Here is a 17,755-nt window from a genome sequence, read left to right on the forward strand (position 1 = left end):
ATGCATAGTCAAGATGTCGAGTAGCCTAAAAATATTTCTTTTCCGGTTCCTTCGAGGAATCATTGGGACACTCACTAAAGGGAGATTTGAGACTAGTGGGAAGAACGCGGTAAGATTGTTTGGGATGAAAGTGAATTGTGATAGCTAGTTCCTATGCCTAGCATACCCTATGTTTCAATCAACCTTGGATATCTTGAAACATGCATACCTTAACTACTTGAGAAAGATTGTCATTCATTTGCTTTATAGTCTTTATGATGATTCATTTCGTAAAGGTTTGTTTTTCTTTCTTTTTCTTCTATGGTTTGCCTCATTGATGTTTGGTGGAGAGTTATGGGTCAAACTCTTAGGATACCCTTACGAGACCTCACTCGTCCTCATAGGCGACTTTGGGGTTTAAAGGGCTTGTTGTAGCTAAAAACAACCGTGATTCCTACGACAATGAGTCTTAGTGTACATTCTTATCTTAAGTCTTTCTTTTTCGTTTTCAATAAAATTTTCATTCTCTCTTTTTCTTGCTTTGTTTTGCTCGAGGACGAGCAAAAGTTTAGCTTGGGGGAATTTGATGAGTGACATTTTTGGCACTCATTTGGTTCCTTTTTGGATGATTTTTATTTCTTTTTATCTTTCTTTTCTTTAGTTTCCCTTAGTTTTATTCTTGTTTTCTTCATTTCGTGCTTTTTGTAGTTAGTTTCTCTATTTCGTGCTTTTTCTTGTTTACTTGCTATTTTTCCCTTTTACTTGCTTTTTATCCTTTGATTGTAGGTTGTGATTGATTGTCCAAGGATTCCCGGGCTTCCTTTCTATAGTTTTCCATTAATTTTCATGCCTAAAGCTTGTGCAAGAAGTTTCAAGTCAATGAGAGGTTCAAGGAGCATGCTTCAAAGTCTTGTTTATGCCTTCCTCATGGCTCATTTTCTTCAAGAAATTCAAGGAAGTTGCTGCCTACCTTGTCCTCCATCATCATCATCTAGGATGCGTGCACCTCGTGAGCAAGGGCAAAGAAGAAAGGAGGAAGCTGCAGCTATGTGCGGGCGCACTTGAGGAGTGTGCGGCCGCACATCTGTCGTGTGCGGCCGCACATCAGGTGTGTGCGGGCGCACATTCCTGGGTACACTCCTTCGAGCGCCCGCACTTACGAGGGTCTATTTTTGGGCGTCATTACCGACCTCTCCTTTGTATATATAGTTATTTCTACCTATTTTTGAAAGAAGAAGTTTTTAGTTTTAGATTGAATTTGATAGTTAGTTTTTGGGAGAATTTTAGAGAGAGAAACTCAAGAACTAGAGAGAGAAACTCATGATTTTTGGTGATTGTTCAAGGATTCCTCATTGTATTTGATCTTTGGATCAAAGTTTTGTAAGGATTTTCTTCTTGATTTCAATACAAGTTTGATTTTAGTTGATTTCATTAGTTTTTCATATTGTTGATGATTGATTTGGTTATTGATTGAATTTTGATTGATTGTTGGTTTAATCTTTGATTTCAAGTATGTTGATGATGAATTTGATGAATGTTGTAGTTTTGATCTTAATTCCTATGGCTAGTGAGTAGTTTTCTAGCTAGGGAGATGGTGAAGCATGTATGAATGATGGAATAGTGTAATTTGGGGATAATTGATGGAGTTGATGATATGATTAAATTTGGTTGATGTTTCATGTGCATGTGTGTGATTAATTGAGGTTTGGCCATCTTTGATTAATACACTAGATTGCATTGTAAGCTTGCTATGATACGGACCATTGATTAGTAGACTTGCAATTTCACGATTGAGGTGCTTTGTGACGTTCCCTAGGTAGTGTTTAGCGTAGTTGACGCTAGTTAGACCTCTAGGTGAACCACCTTAGTATGCTCTTTTGGATACATGATGATTTTCCTTTATATCGCTTGACTTAGTCGGTTTGACCTCCCAAATTACCGTTTCCATTATGATTGCATGTGGATACTGATACATTGCCCTAGTGTCTTAGATTGATTTTATACAAGTTTGCATTACCTAGTTTAGCCTTAGTTCTACCTCAAACCCCTTCTTGATTCCGAAATAGCTTGATTTAGACATCGTGCACTTGATATCCATTCCCTTGGGTTCGACCTTGACTTGCCACTACGCTAAATAGGGGTTAGTTAAGTTACAAATTTTGTTTGATAGGGTGGGGTGGTAGCCCAACGACCTACCGTTCTCCTTCCCATCAGAATTCGACAGTGAGATGAGGTTTTGAAAGAGGAGGGAATTCGACTACAGTGAAATGAAAAAGGAAAGGGGAAAGAGAAGGAAGAAGTAAGGGGCAGGTTTTTTTTTTGAATTGCCACCGGTTTGAACCAGTGGCCTTTAATACATATGGCACCGGTTTGGGTTGAACCGGTGCCAATTACCTACAACCCAATCCCGCCCATATTTTTCCCTACCGGTTTTTAAAAACCGGTGGCCATTACTCGGTGCCAAATTGACTTTTTCTACTAGTGTATATTTATGATCACCATATTGCATGTTTAAAGGGAATATGTAATTAAATACAATGCCTAATAAGATAATTTGAACAACCAGCTTAGGTTCCTTTTTCATATTATTGTTTGATTGAAGTGATCACAATATTTTAGAATTATATGTTGCATTAACATTCAACAAATTTAGCCTAATATAGTTTGGAGCAAATTTGAATCTTTGTTTGTGTGCCTTTGAGATCGCTGGAAATACTTTTCATGATAAGAATCGAGTAGAGGCCAATACGGGCGAACGTGACTCCATGACTCACTTCATACTATCATCCTCGATCCTCCTTTCGTGGTTCCGAGCCATATGGAGTTAGTAATCTCATGGATTATTATTGGGTGTAACCTTCACGGGTCAATCGTTGTTGCCTTTCGTTGTCCCTTAATCGTGGTTGTCTTTTATAATCCGTGAACGGTTTACAAGTTCCTTAAAAACTTGTTGGGTATAAAGGTTGGATTTTTGTGGAATAAAATGAAGGTTGGATTTTTAGGAGAAAAAAGTGCAAATATTGGAATTTTCTTTTCTATTTTTCCTATTTTTTTTCTTTGCTTTATATATAAATAAGAAAAGTGAGATTACTAATAAAAAAAGATTAAAAATAACGAACAACTAAAGGTGAGAATTGGGTGGGTCGGGCTAGGCCAAGGCCTAAATTTTTGGCCTATTTCTCGAGCCGAGCCGGACTTCGGCCTGAAAAGCTCGTGCCTAAAACCGCCCAAAATGGGTGGGCCGTGTGGGCTTTTCAGGCTATTTTTCACTAGGCTAAAAAAAATTAAATAAATTCACATAAAAATGCTTTTCCAAGCCCGTCCAATTTTTTTGAAAAATCGGGTCGGCCTAACCCGATTTCTAGCCGAAAAAGGCTACCCAAACCCGCTCAAAATCGGGACGGGCCAGCGAGCCGAGCTGCATATAATCAGCTTTACGAACATTGTAGGGTAATAGTAAGGGTCTGTTCTGTTCACCTTATTTCACTTATTTTAAGTCTAATAAGTTCAGATAAGTTAAGTTAAGTTCAGATGAGTTTAGTTTAGGAATAATAAGTTCGAATAAGGGATACCCAAGTTCAAATTACAACTAAAATAAGTATTAATAAGGTTTAATAAGTTCAAATAAGTTTAGATAAGTAAAAATCAGTTGAATAGAACAAACCAGAATTAGTGATTTTTTACCATTTGAATTTCTAAATCAATTCCACTAAAGAATTATTGTTGCAAATAAGAAATCACCAAACTAAAAAAGTTTTAATTATATATTAAAAATTAGAAAACCTTCTATATTCCCTTGAATCTTCATTCGTTAATTTATAAAATGAATTTTTCATTTCCTGCCAGGAAAAGTGATGCTAACTCAATTCTAAATTTAAAATAGCAAACTACAAAAATAGAGATACCCTATATTAACATATCTCATCTATAATAATTTGATAACATAAATAGATATTTTAATGTAGACAAAACCTATAAAAAAAAAATACAAACTTAGAGTAATTTAGCAAAAAAAAAAAAAAAAAAAAAAAAAAAAAAAAAAAAAAAAAAAAAAAAATCAGTGAATATCCGAGCATTGCTTGGGCAAATAACTAGTTATATACGAAAGTAATCACCAGAATTATACAAAAGTACATGTTTGCATCCTGATATAATTAAGTATATAAAATATGAACTTATCAACTCCCCCACACTTGAGATTTGCTAGTCCTCGAGCAAATAATAATACATCATATCAAGAATTTCAAATTTGATTTCATTCCAAAATAAGATTATTGTCACAATCAACGAGAATGGATCAAGTGTGATACGAAACAAGAATTAGCACCCTCATTGACCAATCATTCTTACCGCTTCTTTCCCCCATATTTGTATCCACCCTAGGGATGCTCAACCGTTTAGCTCATGCCTCTCTTTGGTTTGATGACCCTCGTCAGGACTTGCACAAAATCTAACCCTCCACCAATTTGTTGACCAATAGCATATATAGATCAAAAGGACTTTCATATGGTTGTAACGAGGCTAGGATTAAGGGTGTGAATATTTAGGAATGTGGTGGTAAAAATACCAAGCAAAAAGAGTAGTACACAACCTTTAGAAATGGAGATTATATCCAACTCTTACTAACATATCATTAAACTATAACCCTTTTTTTTCATCATACATTCATCATTTTCAACTTATTTCGATTGTACAATAATTTTTTTTTTCTAATTTTATTTTATACTTTCAATTTTTTTTTCTTCCCTCTTCTATTACAAAACTTATGACATAACATAATAATAACATCACTCCTTTTAGCAAGGCATAGGTAAAGGCCATAAGCTTGTAATGTAGGATTAGCCAAAAGATGGATATTACGGCACAACAGGGCTAAGCAGCGGGTAAAAATGCAAAAGAAAAAAAAATGAGTGAGCCTAAATTCTGAAGGTTCTAATCATGAAAGAAAAATAATGTCTTTATCATTTCTCATACACCTTGGTCTTTGGTCTCAGGAAGCTAAGATGCAAGTCCCAATTTGAGCAATCAAGAAGAAGGATAAATATGTAGAAAATTGAGTCTTACGAGGTTCGTGGCCCTCCTTTCGGGATTCATCGCATAAGGGAAAAGCAATCCATCTTACCACAAAGTCACAAAAAATGTGACAACCAATGTCAATGAAGGACTTATGCTATCTTTACATACCCATGTATATATTTTTTTCTTATTGATCCAAAACAAGTCAATTAGTGACAATCAAAACAAAACTCTTTTTTTTCATGAAAATTCTGCAGAAAATTTGGCAGCACTTCCCTTAAAACAGATATATATCAAAATTTTAAACTCATTGAAACCCTGCACAAAATCCCAGCTATGCTTCATACATGGCAACACAGAACAAAACTAAGTATAACTGAAAACACAGAAGGCATTTGCAGCAAATTTCTATCTCTCCTGCATTGTCCTCAATGTTAATAAACATAACAGAAGAGCATAGAAAGAGACAACCTGATGGTGAAGTTATAAGCTTGTTCCTTCAGCGAATCAGGTGATACATCAGGTTGTACATCATCTGAAATTGGGTAGGAGCTACCAGGTGCAGACTACAGCTAGCAGAGAAGTAATTCCCTTCTCTTCATTTATTAGTGTCTAAATCACCATCTTATTTCTAAGCTGCAAGAAAACAGAACAAATAGAAAGAAAAGACAAAATAGGAGCGAGAAAAACAAACAAAAACCAATAAAAGGAAATGGAAAAGAACTTGGGTTGCCTCCCAAGAAGCGCGTGTTTTAAGTCGCGAGCCTGACTATCATGGTACTTAATTTTCAGTAGGTTCTTCTAAGGAGTAAGTCACTCCTGTAGGCACCATCTTATCAACCAAGTAAGGTTTAAGTCGCTGACCATTCACCTTGAAAACTTCAGATTTTCCTTGTATTTCAACTGCACCATATGGATAAACTTTCAGTAAATGGACCAGACCATCTAATTCGCAACTCTCCTAGAAACAATTTCAAGCGTGAATTAAAGAGTAAAACTTTCTGTCCCACTTCAAAAGTCTTGTGGTTAATGTGCTTATCATGCCAAAGTTTAGTTTTCTCTTTATATGTTTTAGCACTCTCATAAGCATCTAACCTAAACTCTTCTAATTCACTCAATTGTAGCAATCTCTTAGCCCCAGCAATCTTAAGGTTCATGTTTAACTCCCTTATTGCCCTAAATTCCTTAAGCTCTATTTCTACGGAAGATGGCAAGATTTTCCATAAACTAGCCTATAAGGAGACATTCCTAAAGGTGTTTTAAAGGTTGTCCTATACGCCCATAAGGAATCATCAATCATATTAGCCTAATCCTTCCTAGAAATGTTCATGGTTTTCTCTAGAATTTGCTTTAACTCTCTATTAGCAAGCTCTACTTGACCATTGGTTTGAGGATGATAAGCTAATGCAACTTTATGTTTAACCCCATACTTTCTTAAAAGAGAATCAAGCGGCTTATTGCAAAAATGAGAGCCTCCATCACTTAGAATCGCTCTAGGAACACCAAATCTAGAAAAAATATTCTTTTTAAGAAATTTCATAACAACTTTAGAATCACCAATTTGAGTAGCTATAGCTTCTACCCATTTAGAAACATAATCAACAGCAACTAAAATGTATCTATTGCTATGGGAAGAAGGAAAGGGACCCATAAAATCAATCCCCCAGACATCAAACAACTCAACTTCAAGCATAATATTCATAGGCATTTCATTTCTTTTAGATATGTTACTTACTCGTTGGCATTTATCACATTTGCTAACATAGTCTCTAGCATCTTTATACACAGTAGGCCAATAAAAAACAGATTGCCAAACTTTAGCTACTGTCTTATTTGTACTGAAATGGCCACCACACTCTAAAGAGTGACAATGATACAATATGTTATGAAATTCTTCTTAAGGCACACATCTTCTAATGAGACTATCAGCACAAAATTTATATAACAAAGGCTCCTCCCAAAAATAATGTTTAACATCCCACAAAAATTTCTTTTTTCTGATGATAGCTTAGGTTTGAAGGAATGATACCACTTACCAAATACTTTACTAAATCAGCATACCAAGGAATACTAGCAGTTGCCATCAATTGTTCATCAGGAAATGTTTCATTTATAGGTAATTCAGAATTATTATCAATTTCCAATCTAGATAAGTGATCTGCAACAGTATTTTCAATGCCTTTTTTGTCTTTAATTTCTAAATTAAAATCTTGTAGTAAAAGAATCCAACGCATTAATCTAGGCTTAGGTTCCTCTTTACTTAACAAGTATTTTAAGGCAGAGTGGTCTGTGAAAACAATTACCTTAGACCCTATAAGATAAGATCTAAATTTATCCATGGCAAACACAACAACAAGCATTTCTTTTTCAGTAGTTGTGTAATTTAATTGAGCATCATTGAGCATTTTACTAGCATAATAAATTACATGCAACTTTTTATCTTTTCTCTGCCCTAAAACAGCACCAAGAGCATAATCACTTGCGTCACACATTAATTTAAAAGGGAAATTCCAATCTGGAGCTATCACAATAGGTGCTGAAATTAACTCTTGCTTTAATTTATTAAATGCATGCAAACATTCAGAGTTAAAATCAAAGGGAGCATCTTTATTTAACAAATCACATAAGGGTTTAGAAATCTTAGAAAAATCCTTAATGAAACGTCTATAAAAACTCGCATGGCCTAAGAAACTTCTAATTCCCTTAACAATAATTGGAGGTAGGAGTTTTTCAATTACTTCTATTTTTGCACGATCTACCTCAATTCCTTTTGCAGAAATTTTATGCCCAAGCACTATACCTTCTTGTACCATAAAATGGCACTTTTCCCAATTTAAAACTAAATTAGTCTCTTCACAACGTTGCAAAATCAGAGAAAGGTTAGCTAGACAATTATCAAAAGATGATCCAAAAACAGAAAAATCATCCACAAACACTTCCATAATTTTCTCTATATAATCAGAAAAAATAGACATCATACAACGCTGAAATGTAGCGGAGCATTACATAAACCGAAAGGCATACGACGAAAAGCAAAAGTACTATAGGGACAGGTAAAGGTAGTCTTCTCCTGATCATTAGGAGCAACAGGAATTTGATTAAAACCAGAATATCCATCAAGAAAACAATAATAGTCATAACCAGCAACTCTCTCTAACATTTGATCTAAGAATGGCAAAGGAAAGTGATCTTTTCGAGTTACACTATTAAGTTTTCTATAGTCTATGCAAAATCTCCAACCAGTCACTTTTCTAGTGGGAATTAATTCATTATTATCATTAGCCACAACAGTCATTCCACCTTTTTTAGGTACTACTTATACAGGACTGATCCAAGGACTATCAGAAATAGGATAAATTATTCCTGCATCTAACCATTTTAAAACTTCTTTCTTAACTACTTCTTGCATGTTAGGGTTTAATCTTCTTTTATTTTGAACAACAGGTTTATAATCTTCTTCTAGCAGAATCTTATGCACACAAACAGATGGGCTTATTCCATTAAGATTAGAAATAGTCCAACCAATTGCTTTCTTTCTTTCTCTTAAAACACGCAAAAGTTTATCTAATTGTTCATCAGATAGTGAAGCATTTACAATCACAGGCAAGGAATCATTTTCACCAAGAAAAGCATATTTTAGATGTGATGGCAGAGGCTTTAACTCTAAAGTAGGTGCTTACACAGTAGAGGGAGGAGGAAGAGGATTACCTTTCTCGAGTTTCTCAAAATGATTATCTCTTTTCTTCCACGGAGGGCATGCCTCTAAAGCATTGGCCATTTCTAACACCACAATATCATCATTATGGTATGTACCTGCACTTGTTAGGCACACTTCAAGGGTATCTTTAGAAATAGAATCAATCATTTCTTTATTTAATTCATCAAGCACATCAACTCTAAACACATGGTCAGTAAAAGAAGGATATTTGGCAGATTTAAACAAATTGAATTGTACCTCTTCTTCACCAATTTTAAAAGTTAACTTGCCATTTTTAACATCAATTACAGTACCAGCTGTAGCCAAAAATGGTCTTCCAAGAATAATAGGCATGTCAACATCCTCATCGATATCAAGAATAACGAAATCAACAGGTATAATGAATTTACCAACTTTCATTAACACATTTTCTACTACTCCTAAAGGATATTTAACAGACCTATCAGCAAGTTGCAAAGAAATAGTAGTGCGTTTTAAATCATTTAAACCAAGCTTCTTATATATAGACAATGGCATTAGAGAAACACTTGCACCTAAGTCACATAAAGCTTTAGAAAAATTAACATCACCAATAGTGCAAGGAATAGAGAAGCTACCAAGATCTTTTAATTTAGGAGGAAGCTTATTCTGAATTACAGCACTACATTCTTCATTCAAAGCAATAGTTTCATAATCTTCCAATTTCCTCTTTTTAGACATGATTTCTTTAAGAAATTTAGAATATGAAGGAATTTGCATCAATGCATCAGCAAACGGAATATTAACTTGCAATTGCTTAAACATTTTAAGAAATTTTTCAAATTGATGATCCACTTTATTTTGCTTAAGCCTTTAAGGAAAAGGAATGGGAGGTACATAAGGCTTAATAGGAACAAGCTTAGGATTAGAATCATCACTGCCTAGTTCAGGTTGCTTTTCAGGTTCAACTTCAGCATTTTCATCAATTACTTCTTTAGCCTTGGCTTGAACAGTTACATCATCAAGGGTTTTACCACTTCTTAAGGTGACAACTTTGCATTGCTCTTTAGGGTTAACCTCAGTTTGACTAGGCAGACCACCTTGGTTTCTAGAATTAATAGCATTAGCCAATTGGCCTAACTGAACTTCCACATTTTTGTTTGAATTAGCTAATTGATCAACCTTATTTTCCAATTTTATGATTCTCTCAGAAGTAGCATTAGCAAGTTTTTCAACAGCCAGTTCCCATGATGATCTCTCTTATTGTGGTTGTTGTTGTCTTTGAAGGAAACCAGGTGGGTTTTGTGGTCTAAGGTTATTAGCTTGGTTTCCTTGATCTCTCCAAAAAAATTAGGATGATTCTTCCAGCCAGGATTATAAGTATTAGAGTAGGGGTCATTTGGTGATCGATTGTAATTAGAAACATATTGAGCTTGTTCAAAACTAAGACAATCATTACTAGCATGGGCACCCCCACAATTTCACAAGACAAATCAGGACTAGAAATAAGACTAACATTACTCATTTTACTGAAAATTTTAGTCAAATTATCAACCTTAGCATTTAACATGTTAATACCATCCACATCATACATCCCTGTACTCTTTTTAGAGACTAATCTTTCACTAGAACAACCATAATTATTAAAAGCAAGTTCTTCTAATAACTTATTAGCTTCTTCAGTAGTCTTACTCATTAAAGCACCACCTGCTGCAGCATCTATAGTACTTCTAATAGAGTGATTTAAGCTATTATAAAAAGTTTGCACAAGTAGCCAATCAGGGATACCGTGGTGAGGACATTGATGTTGCAAATCTTTAAACCTTTCCCAAGACTCATATAATGACTCTAATTCATTTTGAGTGAAATTAGTAATATCATTACCCAATTTAGCCGTTTTAGTAGGTGGGAAAAATTTATTCAGAAAAGCTTGAGATAAAGAAGTCTAAGTAGTAAAAGGATCAGATGATTTAGAAGATAACCATTTTCTTGCTTTATCTCTTAGTGAAAATGAAAACAACCTAAGTCTAATAGCATCTTCACTTACCCCATTTAGCCTAATTGTATCACATTTTTCAAGAAAATTAGCTAAATATTCTAATGGACATTCAACAGGTGACCCCCCAAACTGATCTTGCTGAACAATATGAATTAAAGCAGGCTTAAGTTCAAAATTATTAGCTTGGACAGAAGGTCTTACTATACTTGCAGAGGTTGAACTAGCATCGGGCATTGCATACTCACGCAACATCTTAGCTGGTGGTTCTACCATGTTTTCAGTTTCTGAGAAAAGCGACTCCAAGTTAGGAATTGAAGGTTCTTGTTCAGAAATCTGGAGTCTCCTTAATGCGTGCAACGTTCTTTCGATTTTTGGATCAAAAGGGATTAAAGAACGATTAGTACGTGGCACACTAATATAAAATAACAGTAGAGTATAATGCTGAAACAGAAAATTAGAATAGGCAGAAAAAAAAAATTTCTCCTGTAAACTGCTGCTGTGTGTGCATTAGCAGTAACAATCATTTTTTTCAGATTGCAAATTACAGAAAACAGAATAAAAAATATCAGAAGATTTTTTTTTTCAGACTCTAAACGAAAAAAACAGAAAATAAACAACTAGCAGAAAAAAAAATACGGTCTAATACTGGCAGAAATTAAAATAAAGTCTAAACTAATACGAAAGTTTTTATAGTATGATATTGAATTATTGCCTCCCCAGCAACGGCGCCAAAAACTTGGTCGGGTTAAATCTACCGCAAGTGTACGGGTCAATTACAGTAAATATAGGGTGAGCAAGGTATCGTATCCACAAGGAGGTCTATTCAATTACCAAATTAAGAAACTAAATATTATTTAGACGACGAAAATATGGGAAAAGTAGTACTAAACTATAAACGATTAAGGTTGCAAACTAATAAAAAGATAGACAATAATGAGAAGTAGTTCTAGGTTTCGAGTTTCGCCGATTACTCTCTATAATGAAATTAAACTAATTGCAGGGTTGAACATATATTATACAACAATGATCGAATTACCAAAAGTATGTTGTCTCCTCTCCCAAGGTAGAAAACGTAAATTTAAATCAATCTCATGTCTAATTCGGTGATCACAACTATTGAAATAAACTCATTAAGAAAAGGAATTCAATAAGACCACCCCAAGTGTATAACTATTCCTAAAATTATACTACTTGACGTTTGATAATCCCACGAACTAGTATTGAAAGTTCACTTCCGCTAATAGATCAACACCTTACACATACAATCAATTGGCCAGATTAATCATACGAATTAAAACAAGATTATCAAATTGCATTCATATAAATCAAACCCAAACAAAGTAATTCAATTCATTGATAGATAATAAAAGACTATATCCCTAACCTAGAACAAACGAGTTTAGCCAGACATCACAATTAAGAGAACACAATCAATAATATATGACATCATTAATTGCATAATCTTAAAGAGAGAATAGTAAACTCCAATTATAGAGGTTTGACGCTGCTCAAGGCTCGGTCTAGATGCGTGGTTCGCTGCTGCTCCGTTCTCTTCTCGGCTGCTCTTCGTCTCTTCGTGTGTGTAAGTGATACCCCCTTCGGCTGCGTGGCTGCTCTCTTATATCAGTGAGTTTCGTGAGGGTTTTCTCGTCCGTTTTGCCTCTTGCTGCCGCTGCTACTTTCTTTTGGGAGTATTGAGTTAGTGGGTTGCAAAACATTAAAACCCATTACTTTTCTTAATATGTTGCACGTGAGTTGTGAGAATGTGGGCTTTACTTGCTTTTTCTTATTTTACTTCCAACCTGTAAATGATACAAAATCAAAGACTTTTTAACTTCATTTTTCTATTTAAATCATATAAATAAATCTTCCTCTGCTATATGAGAATTAAGAGAGAAACAAATCTCACTAATCAATATGACATGAGTAAAATAAGAGCATAATTTACAAGAAATGATTATTTGAACTTGGCAAATAAAACTTCAAATTAAGATATAAAATTATTCAAACTATATAGATTATACTCTAAAATATCATTAAAATGATATAATTAAGTATATAAAATATGAACTTATCACATCAACAATAAAAATTTTCTCGCCAAATTTTTTTCTTTTTTTTTCCTTAGATAAAAATAAGATAATTTTTATTAAGAAAAAAGATTCTACACTCTAAGGACTTGTTCACATCAACTTGTTCACATACTTATTTTTTAATAAATACAAATAAGATCAGACCATACCAGAAACATCCAGATCAGAGCAGAACTTTTAATTATTATTTACTTATTTTTAAATATCATTAATCGCGTATTAAAAAAAACTCATGAAAATTACATATTAGAAAATTTTATAACTTTAGATCAGATCAGACTAGATAATAAAAAATTCAGATTAGACTAGATAAGACCTTAATAAAATAAGACCAGATCTACTTGTTTTAGGTTATATAAATAATTTTTATTTATTTACTTTATAAATAAATAAGAAAAGTGAGATAACTGATTAAAAAATAATAAAAATAAAGAAAAACGTAGAGTCATAGTAAATTAGTGATTTTTTACTCTTCAAATTTCTAAATTAATTCAACAGAAATTTATTGATGCAAATAGAAAATCACCAAACTAAAAATTTTCATTATAATTATAAGTAGAAATTCTTTTATACTAGATGAAGCCCGTACGATGCACGGTTTATTTGGATTTTTTAAAATATTTTTTTTTGGTATTTATGTGCTAAAATTTGTTACATGTTTAGATCAAATTCCTAATATCAAAAGATAATATTTTATATTTAATTAATTTAACTTTAAAAATATCATTCGCCAATTTTTCTTGCGTGGCATTTGAAATAATTAATTCTAAAAGAAATTAATAATCTCTTATTTAAATGGCTACAACTAAAATTTATAATCTTACATGGCGCGCTAAGAAAATTAAATCCTACGTGGCTCTCTAAAATCTCGGGAAAAAACTCTCCTTTGTATATATATTAGATTCTTTTAAATCTTCATTCGTTAATCTATAAAATGAATTATTCATTTCCTACTAAAAAAAAGGATTCCAAGGTCCTGTTCATTTTACCTTATTTTTGCTGAACTGAAAGTATTTTTATAAATCTGAAATTATTTTTGCTTAACTTAATTTAATTTTAATTACTGAAATTAATTTTACTGAAATGAAATTATTTTACTAAATTGAAATTATTTTTTTTAATGATTTTCTATCATTTTTCTTCTTTAAAGATACTGAATTTTACTAAATTAAACTTTTTTTACTGAACTGAAACTGTTTTTTACCAAACTGAAATTATTTTTTACTTAATATTATTTTTTAAGCTGAATCGAACAGGATGTAACTCATTTTAAATTCATAATTTATATTTAGTCTATATTAACGTGTCTCATCTATAATAATTTGATAACTTAAATAGATATTTAATTGTATATACAAAACTTATATATATATATATGTGTGTGTGTGTGTGTGTGTGTGTGTGTGTGTGTGTGTGTGTGTAAAATTAAATTAATTTATAAAAATATTTTTCCATTGAATATCTGAGCACTACTTGGGCAAACAAGCTATTAACTATTACTAAAACAAAACATGTTGACATCATTAAGGGACACATGTTAACTTTCTGTGAAAAATTTTCCCGACCAAACTATTTTGACATCATCCTTTTTTTATCTTCAAATTTTCATGATTAAATAAATACAATACTTCTTTTAAAATAAATTAATGAAATTATGATTCCACTATTTTTAAAATACTTCTTATAAAATAATTTAATGGTGTCTCTAAAGAAGAAATGCAATGGCAACAAGGGCTTTCAAAAGAGGAGTGCAAGGAAGTGGTGCTTGATGGGTGGACGAGTGGTGCGGGGTTGAGTATGGCAAGGAAGATAGCCTACTGTGGGGAGAAGTTGGCCTCTTGGGCAGCTTTGACTTTCGGCTCAATTAAAAAGAAAATAAAAATTGCTGAGCAAAAGTTAGCAGAGCTACGTGATGGTACCATGGATGGAGCTCGTCTAGAACTGTGTTTGAATATCACAAAGGAGCTTAATTCTTTGTATATGCTTGAGGAGAGTTATTGGCACACGAGGGCTAGAGTTAATGAGCTCCGAGACGGGGACAAAAACACGAAGTACTTTCACCACAAGGCTAGCCATAGGAAAGCAAAAAATCGAATTGTGGGTCTTATGAATGATGATGGGGTCTGGTGTGACAAAAAAGTGGACATCGAAAGATTAATTGAGGCCTATTTCTCGAATTTGTTTGCTACGAGCTCTCCCACAGGTTTTCAAGATGCTCTTGCGGGGTTGGAAGAGGTTGTGCCGAATGACATGAATGCTCTACTGGATCGTGAACCCTCGGGAGATGAGATTAAGGAGGCCTTATTCCAAATGCACCCAAATAAAGCTCCAGGACCCGATGGTATGCATGCTTTATTTTTTCAAAAATTTTGGCATAGTGTTGGTCCTGAAATTATAAATTTTGTGAAAAAATGGTGGAGAGGTGAGGTTGATTTCTCCAAGGTGAATAATACTTGTGTTGTGTTGATCCCAAAATGTGATGAGCCGAAAAGTATTACAGATTTTAGACCAATTAGTTGTTGTAATTTCATATATAAAAGTATTTTTGGGTGATGTTATTTCACAAAATCAAAGCGCATTTGTTCCCCATAGGTTGATTAGTGATAATGCTTTGGGGCTTTTGAGATTTTTCATGTTATGAAGAGGGGTGGGGAAGGTAGAGAGGGTACGATTGCTTTGAAACTGGATATGAGTAAGGCCTACAATCGTGTGGAGTGGGTGTTTTTGGTCAAGGTGATGGAAAGAATGGGGTTTTCAGAAAATTGGATTCATCGTGTTATGAGTTGTTTGGAAAGCGTTAAATTTGCCTTTAAATAAACAGGCAGATTTGCGGGGAAGTTATCCCATCGAGAGGACTTCGTCAGGGTGATCTGATTTCTCCGTACTTATTCTTATTGTGTGCTGATGCTTTTTCTACTTTGATGGCTAAAGCCGCCAAGGATAATCTTATTCATGGGGCTAGAATCCGCAGAGGGGCACATAGAGTATCTCACTTGTTTTTTGCCGATGATAGTATCCTTTTGCTAGAGCAAATGTCAGAGAATGCTTGGTGATAGCTGATATAATCAGTAAATATGAGAGATCATCTGGTCAGAGTGTCAATCTTGGTAAAACAGAGGTTGCTTTCAGTAAAAAGGTGAGTACTAGTAGAAGACAAGAGATTATTGATACATTGGGTGTTTGTGAGGTAGATCGCCATGAGAAGTACCTTGGACTTCCTACTATAATCAGCAGATCGAAAAAAGCTATTTTTGTGGCTCTTAAGGAGCGGATTTGGAAGAAGCTTCAAGGGTGGAAAGAAAAATTATTATCAAAGCCGGGGAAAGAGATTCTCATTAAGGCTGTGGCTCAGGCCATTCCAACATATATGATGAGTATTTTTAAAATCCCTAATGGCATCATTGATGAGATCCATTCTATTCTTGCTCGATTCTGGTGGGGGTCTACTGATGAGGGTAGAAAATTACATTGGCAGCGTTGGGAGATTCTTTGTCTCCCGAAGAGTCGAGGTGGTACGGGGTTTAAAGACCTGCGGTGTTTTAATCAAGCTCTACTGGCAAAGCAATGTTGGCGACTATATCATAACCCGGGCACTCTCCTTCATTCGATCTTAAAAGCGAAATATTTCAAGAATGGGGATGTGTTAAAGGCGGAGTGTGGGTATGATCCGAGCTACACATGGAGAAGTATGTGGGGAGCGAGGGCTTTGCTCCTTGAGGGAATGAAATGGAGAGTGGAGAATGGCAGCGACATTATGGTGTGGAGTGATGCTTGGCTCCCTGGAAATACGTTTGCTCTAGTGCTAACCCTTAATGTGTCGAGTGATATGAAATTGCGTGTTATTGATCTCATTGATCCACATTATAATAGGTGGGACACGGATTTACAAGGTAATTTTGCAGCTACTGACCGTGCTTTAATTTTATCAATTCCCTTACTGCCTAGTCGTCTAAGGGACACTATGTATTGGTGGCCTGGGAAAGATGGGATATACAAAGTCAAGTCAGGTTACTGGCTTTGCAAAAATAGCTCGACTATGCTTCATTCCCAGGGAGATTTTGACCTATGGAAGCGTCTGTGGAAGCTCAATTGTCCTCCCAAGCTGCTTCATTTCCTATAGAGAGCTTGTAAGTAGAGCTGTGAAAAGCTGACCCGACTCAAAATATCGACCCGAACCCGATTATTAACTGACCCATCTGAACCCGAAAAAATGGTGACCTAAGCCCGACCTGACTCGACCTGAAATCAACCCTAGACCCGAGTTGACCCGAGTATGTGAGACCCGAACCCGAACATGAATCGACCTGGAGATGACCTGACCCGAATGTAACTCGTAAATTATTGACCTGAACCGAACCCAACTTGAACTGAAATTGACCCAAACCCGTTTTAACCCGTCAAAACCCGACTTGTTACTAACCCGACCAAAATTGAACCCGACCCGTTCCTAACCTGACCTGTTACAAACCCGGCCCGAAATCAACCCGACTTGTTATTGACCCGACCCAAATTCAACCTGACTTGTTATTGACCCGACCCGAATTTTACCCGACCTATTACTAACCTGACCTAAAAATTCAACCCGATCTGTTACTAACCCGACTCGAAATCAACACGACTTGTTATTGAACCGACCTAAATTCAACACAATTTATTCCTAACCCGATTTCAAATCACCTTAAATGCACAAAAGAAAGGAGCATCATCCCTAAATTTAAGAATTAAATATAGTATATATTTGTTGTATGGTCAAAGGAGATAATTATGTAATACCTCGTATTTTTATACGTATTTTAATTAAAATAAGTATTTTGAGGAGTATATAATTAAATTGAAATGTTTTATTTAAATATTTTAATTATTTATTTTAATAAGTTTGGAAATATTTTATAAAAGGAAAGTTTATTTAATTAATTATTTTAATTAAGTTGGGGTTTAATTTAGGAAAGTTTATTTTAAGTAAAGTTTTATTAAGGAAGGGATTAGGAAAAT

At 34.3% G+C, this 17,755-nt stretch overlaps 2 protein-coding genes and 1 non-coding gene across 3 annotated transcripts; 2 read left to right on the forward strand and 1 right to left on the reverse strand.

Annotated features, from left to right (window-relative positions):
- Positions 1 to 3,857: 3,857 nt before the first annotated feature.
- Positions 3,858 to 12,336, reverse strand: LOC145570533 (uncharacterized). Its single transcript, XM_081629653.1, has 2 exons — positions 8,704 to 12,336; positions 3,858 to 5,898 (listed from the first exon to the last, which is right to left on the reverse strand). Exons 1-2 carry the CDS (start codon positions 9,494 to 9,496, stop codon positions 5,777 to 5,779), a joined length of 915 nt encoding a protein of 304 aa, XP_081485779.1. The 5' UTR covers positions 9,497 to 12,336; the 3' UTR covers positions 3,858 to 5,776.
- On the forward strand, positions 10,456 to 10,562 carry LOC145573388 (small nucleolar RNA R71). Its single transcript, XR_014097430.1, has one exon. It is a non-coding gene; the product is annotated as a small nucleolar RNA R71 (small nucleolar RNA).
- A 2,143-nt stretch (positions 12,337 to 14,479) lies between the features above and the next one.
- On the forward strand, positions 14,480 to 16,883 carry LOC145571195 (uncharacterized). The gene is made up of 3 exons (XM_081630266.1): positions 14,480 to 15,205; positions 15,407 to 15,496; positions 15,777 to 16,883. The coding sequence occupies exons 1-3, from the start codon at positions 14,480 to 14,482 to the stop codon at positions 16,881 to 16,883; spliced, it is 1,923 nt and encodes a 640-aa protein (XP_081486392.1).
- The last annotated feature ends 872 nt before the right edge of the window (positions 16,884 to 17,755 follow it).

Source organism: Chenopodium album, chromosome 12 (assembly GCF_948465745.1).
Source record: "Chenopodium album chromosome 12, dcCheAlbu1.1, whole genome shotgun sequence".
NCBI lineage: Eukaryota > Viridiplantae > Streptophyta > Magnoliopsida > Caryophyllales > Amaranthaceae > Chenopodium > Chenopodium album.

Excerpts from the sequence above, each read along its gene's own strand:
- LOC145570533 (XM_081629653.1), bottom strand. The coding sequence starts at position 9,496 with ATGTTTAAGCAATTGCAAGTTAATATTCCGTTTGCTGATGCATTGATG. Across the intron at positions 5,899-8,703 it reads TTTTGAGAAACTCGAGAAAG|TTGAAATACAAGGAAAATCT; the intron begins GTAATCCTCTTC and ends CATATGGTGCAG.
- LOC145571195 (XM_081630266.1), top strand. The coding sequence starts at position 14,480 with ATGCAATGGCAACAAGGGCTTTCAAAAGAGGAGTGCAAGGAAGTGGTG. Across the intron at positions 15,206-15,406 it reads GTGAGGTTGATTTCTCCAAG|AGGGGTGGGGAAGGTAGAGA; the intron begins GTGAATAATACT and ends CATGTTATGAAG. Across the intron at positions 15,497-15,776 it reads AGTGGGTGTTTTTGGTCAAG|TATCCTTTTGCTAGAGCAAA; the intron begins GTGATGGAAAGA and ends TGCCGATGATAG.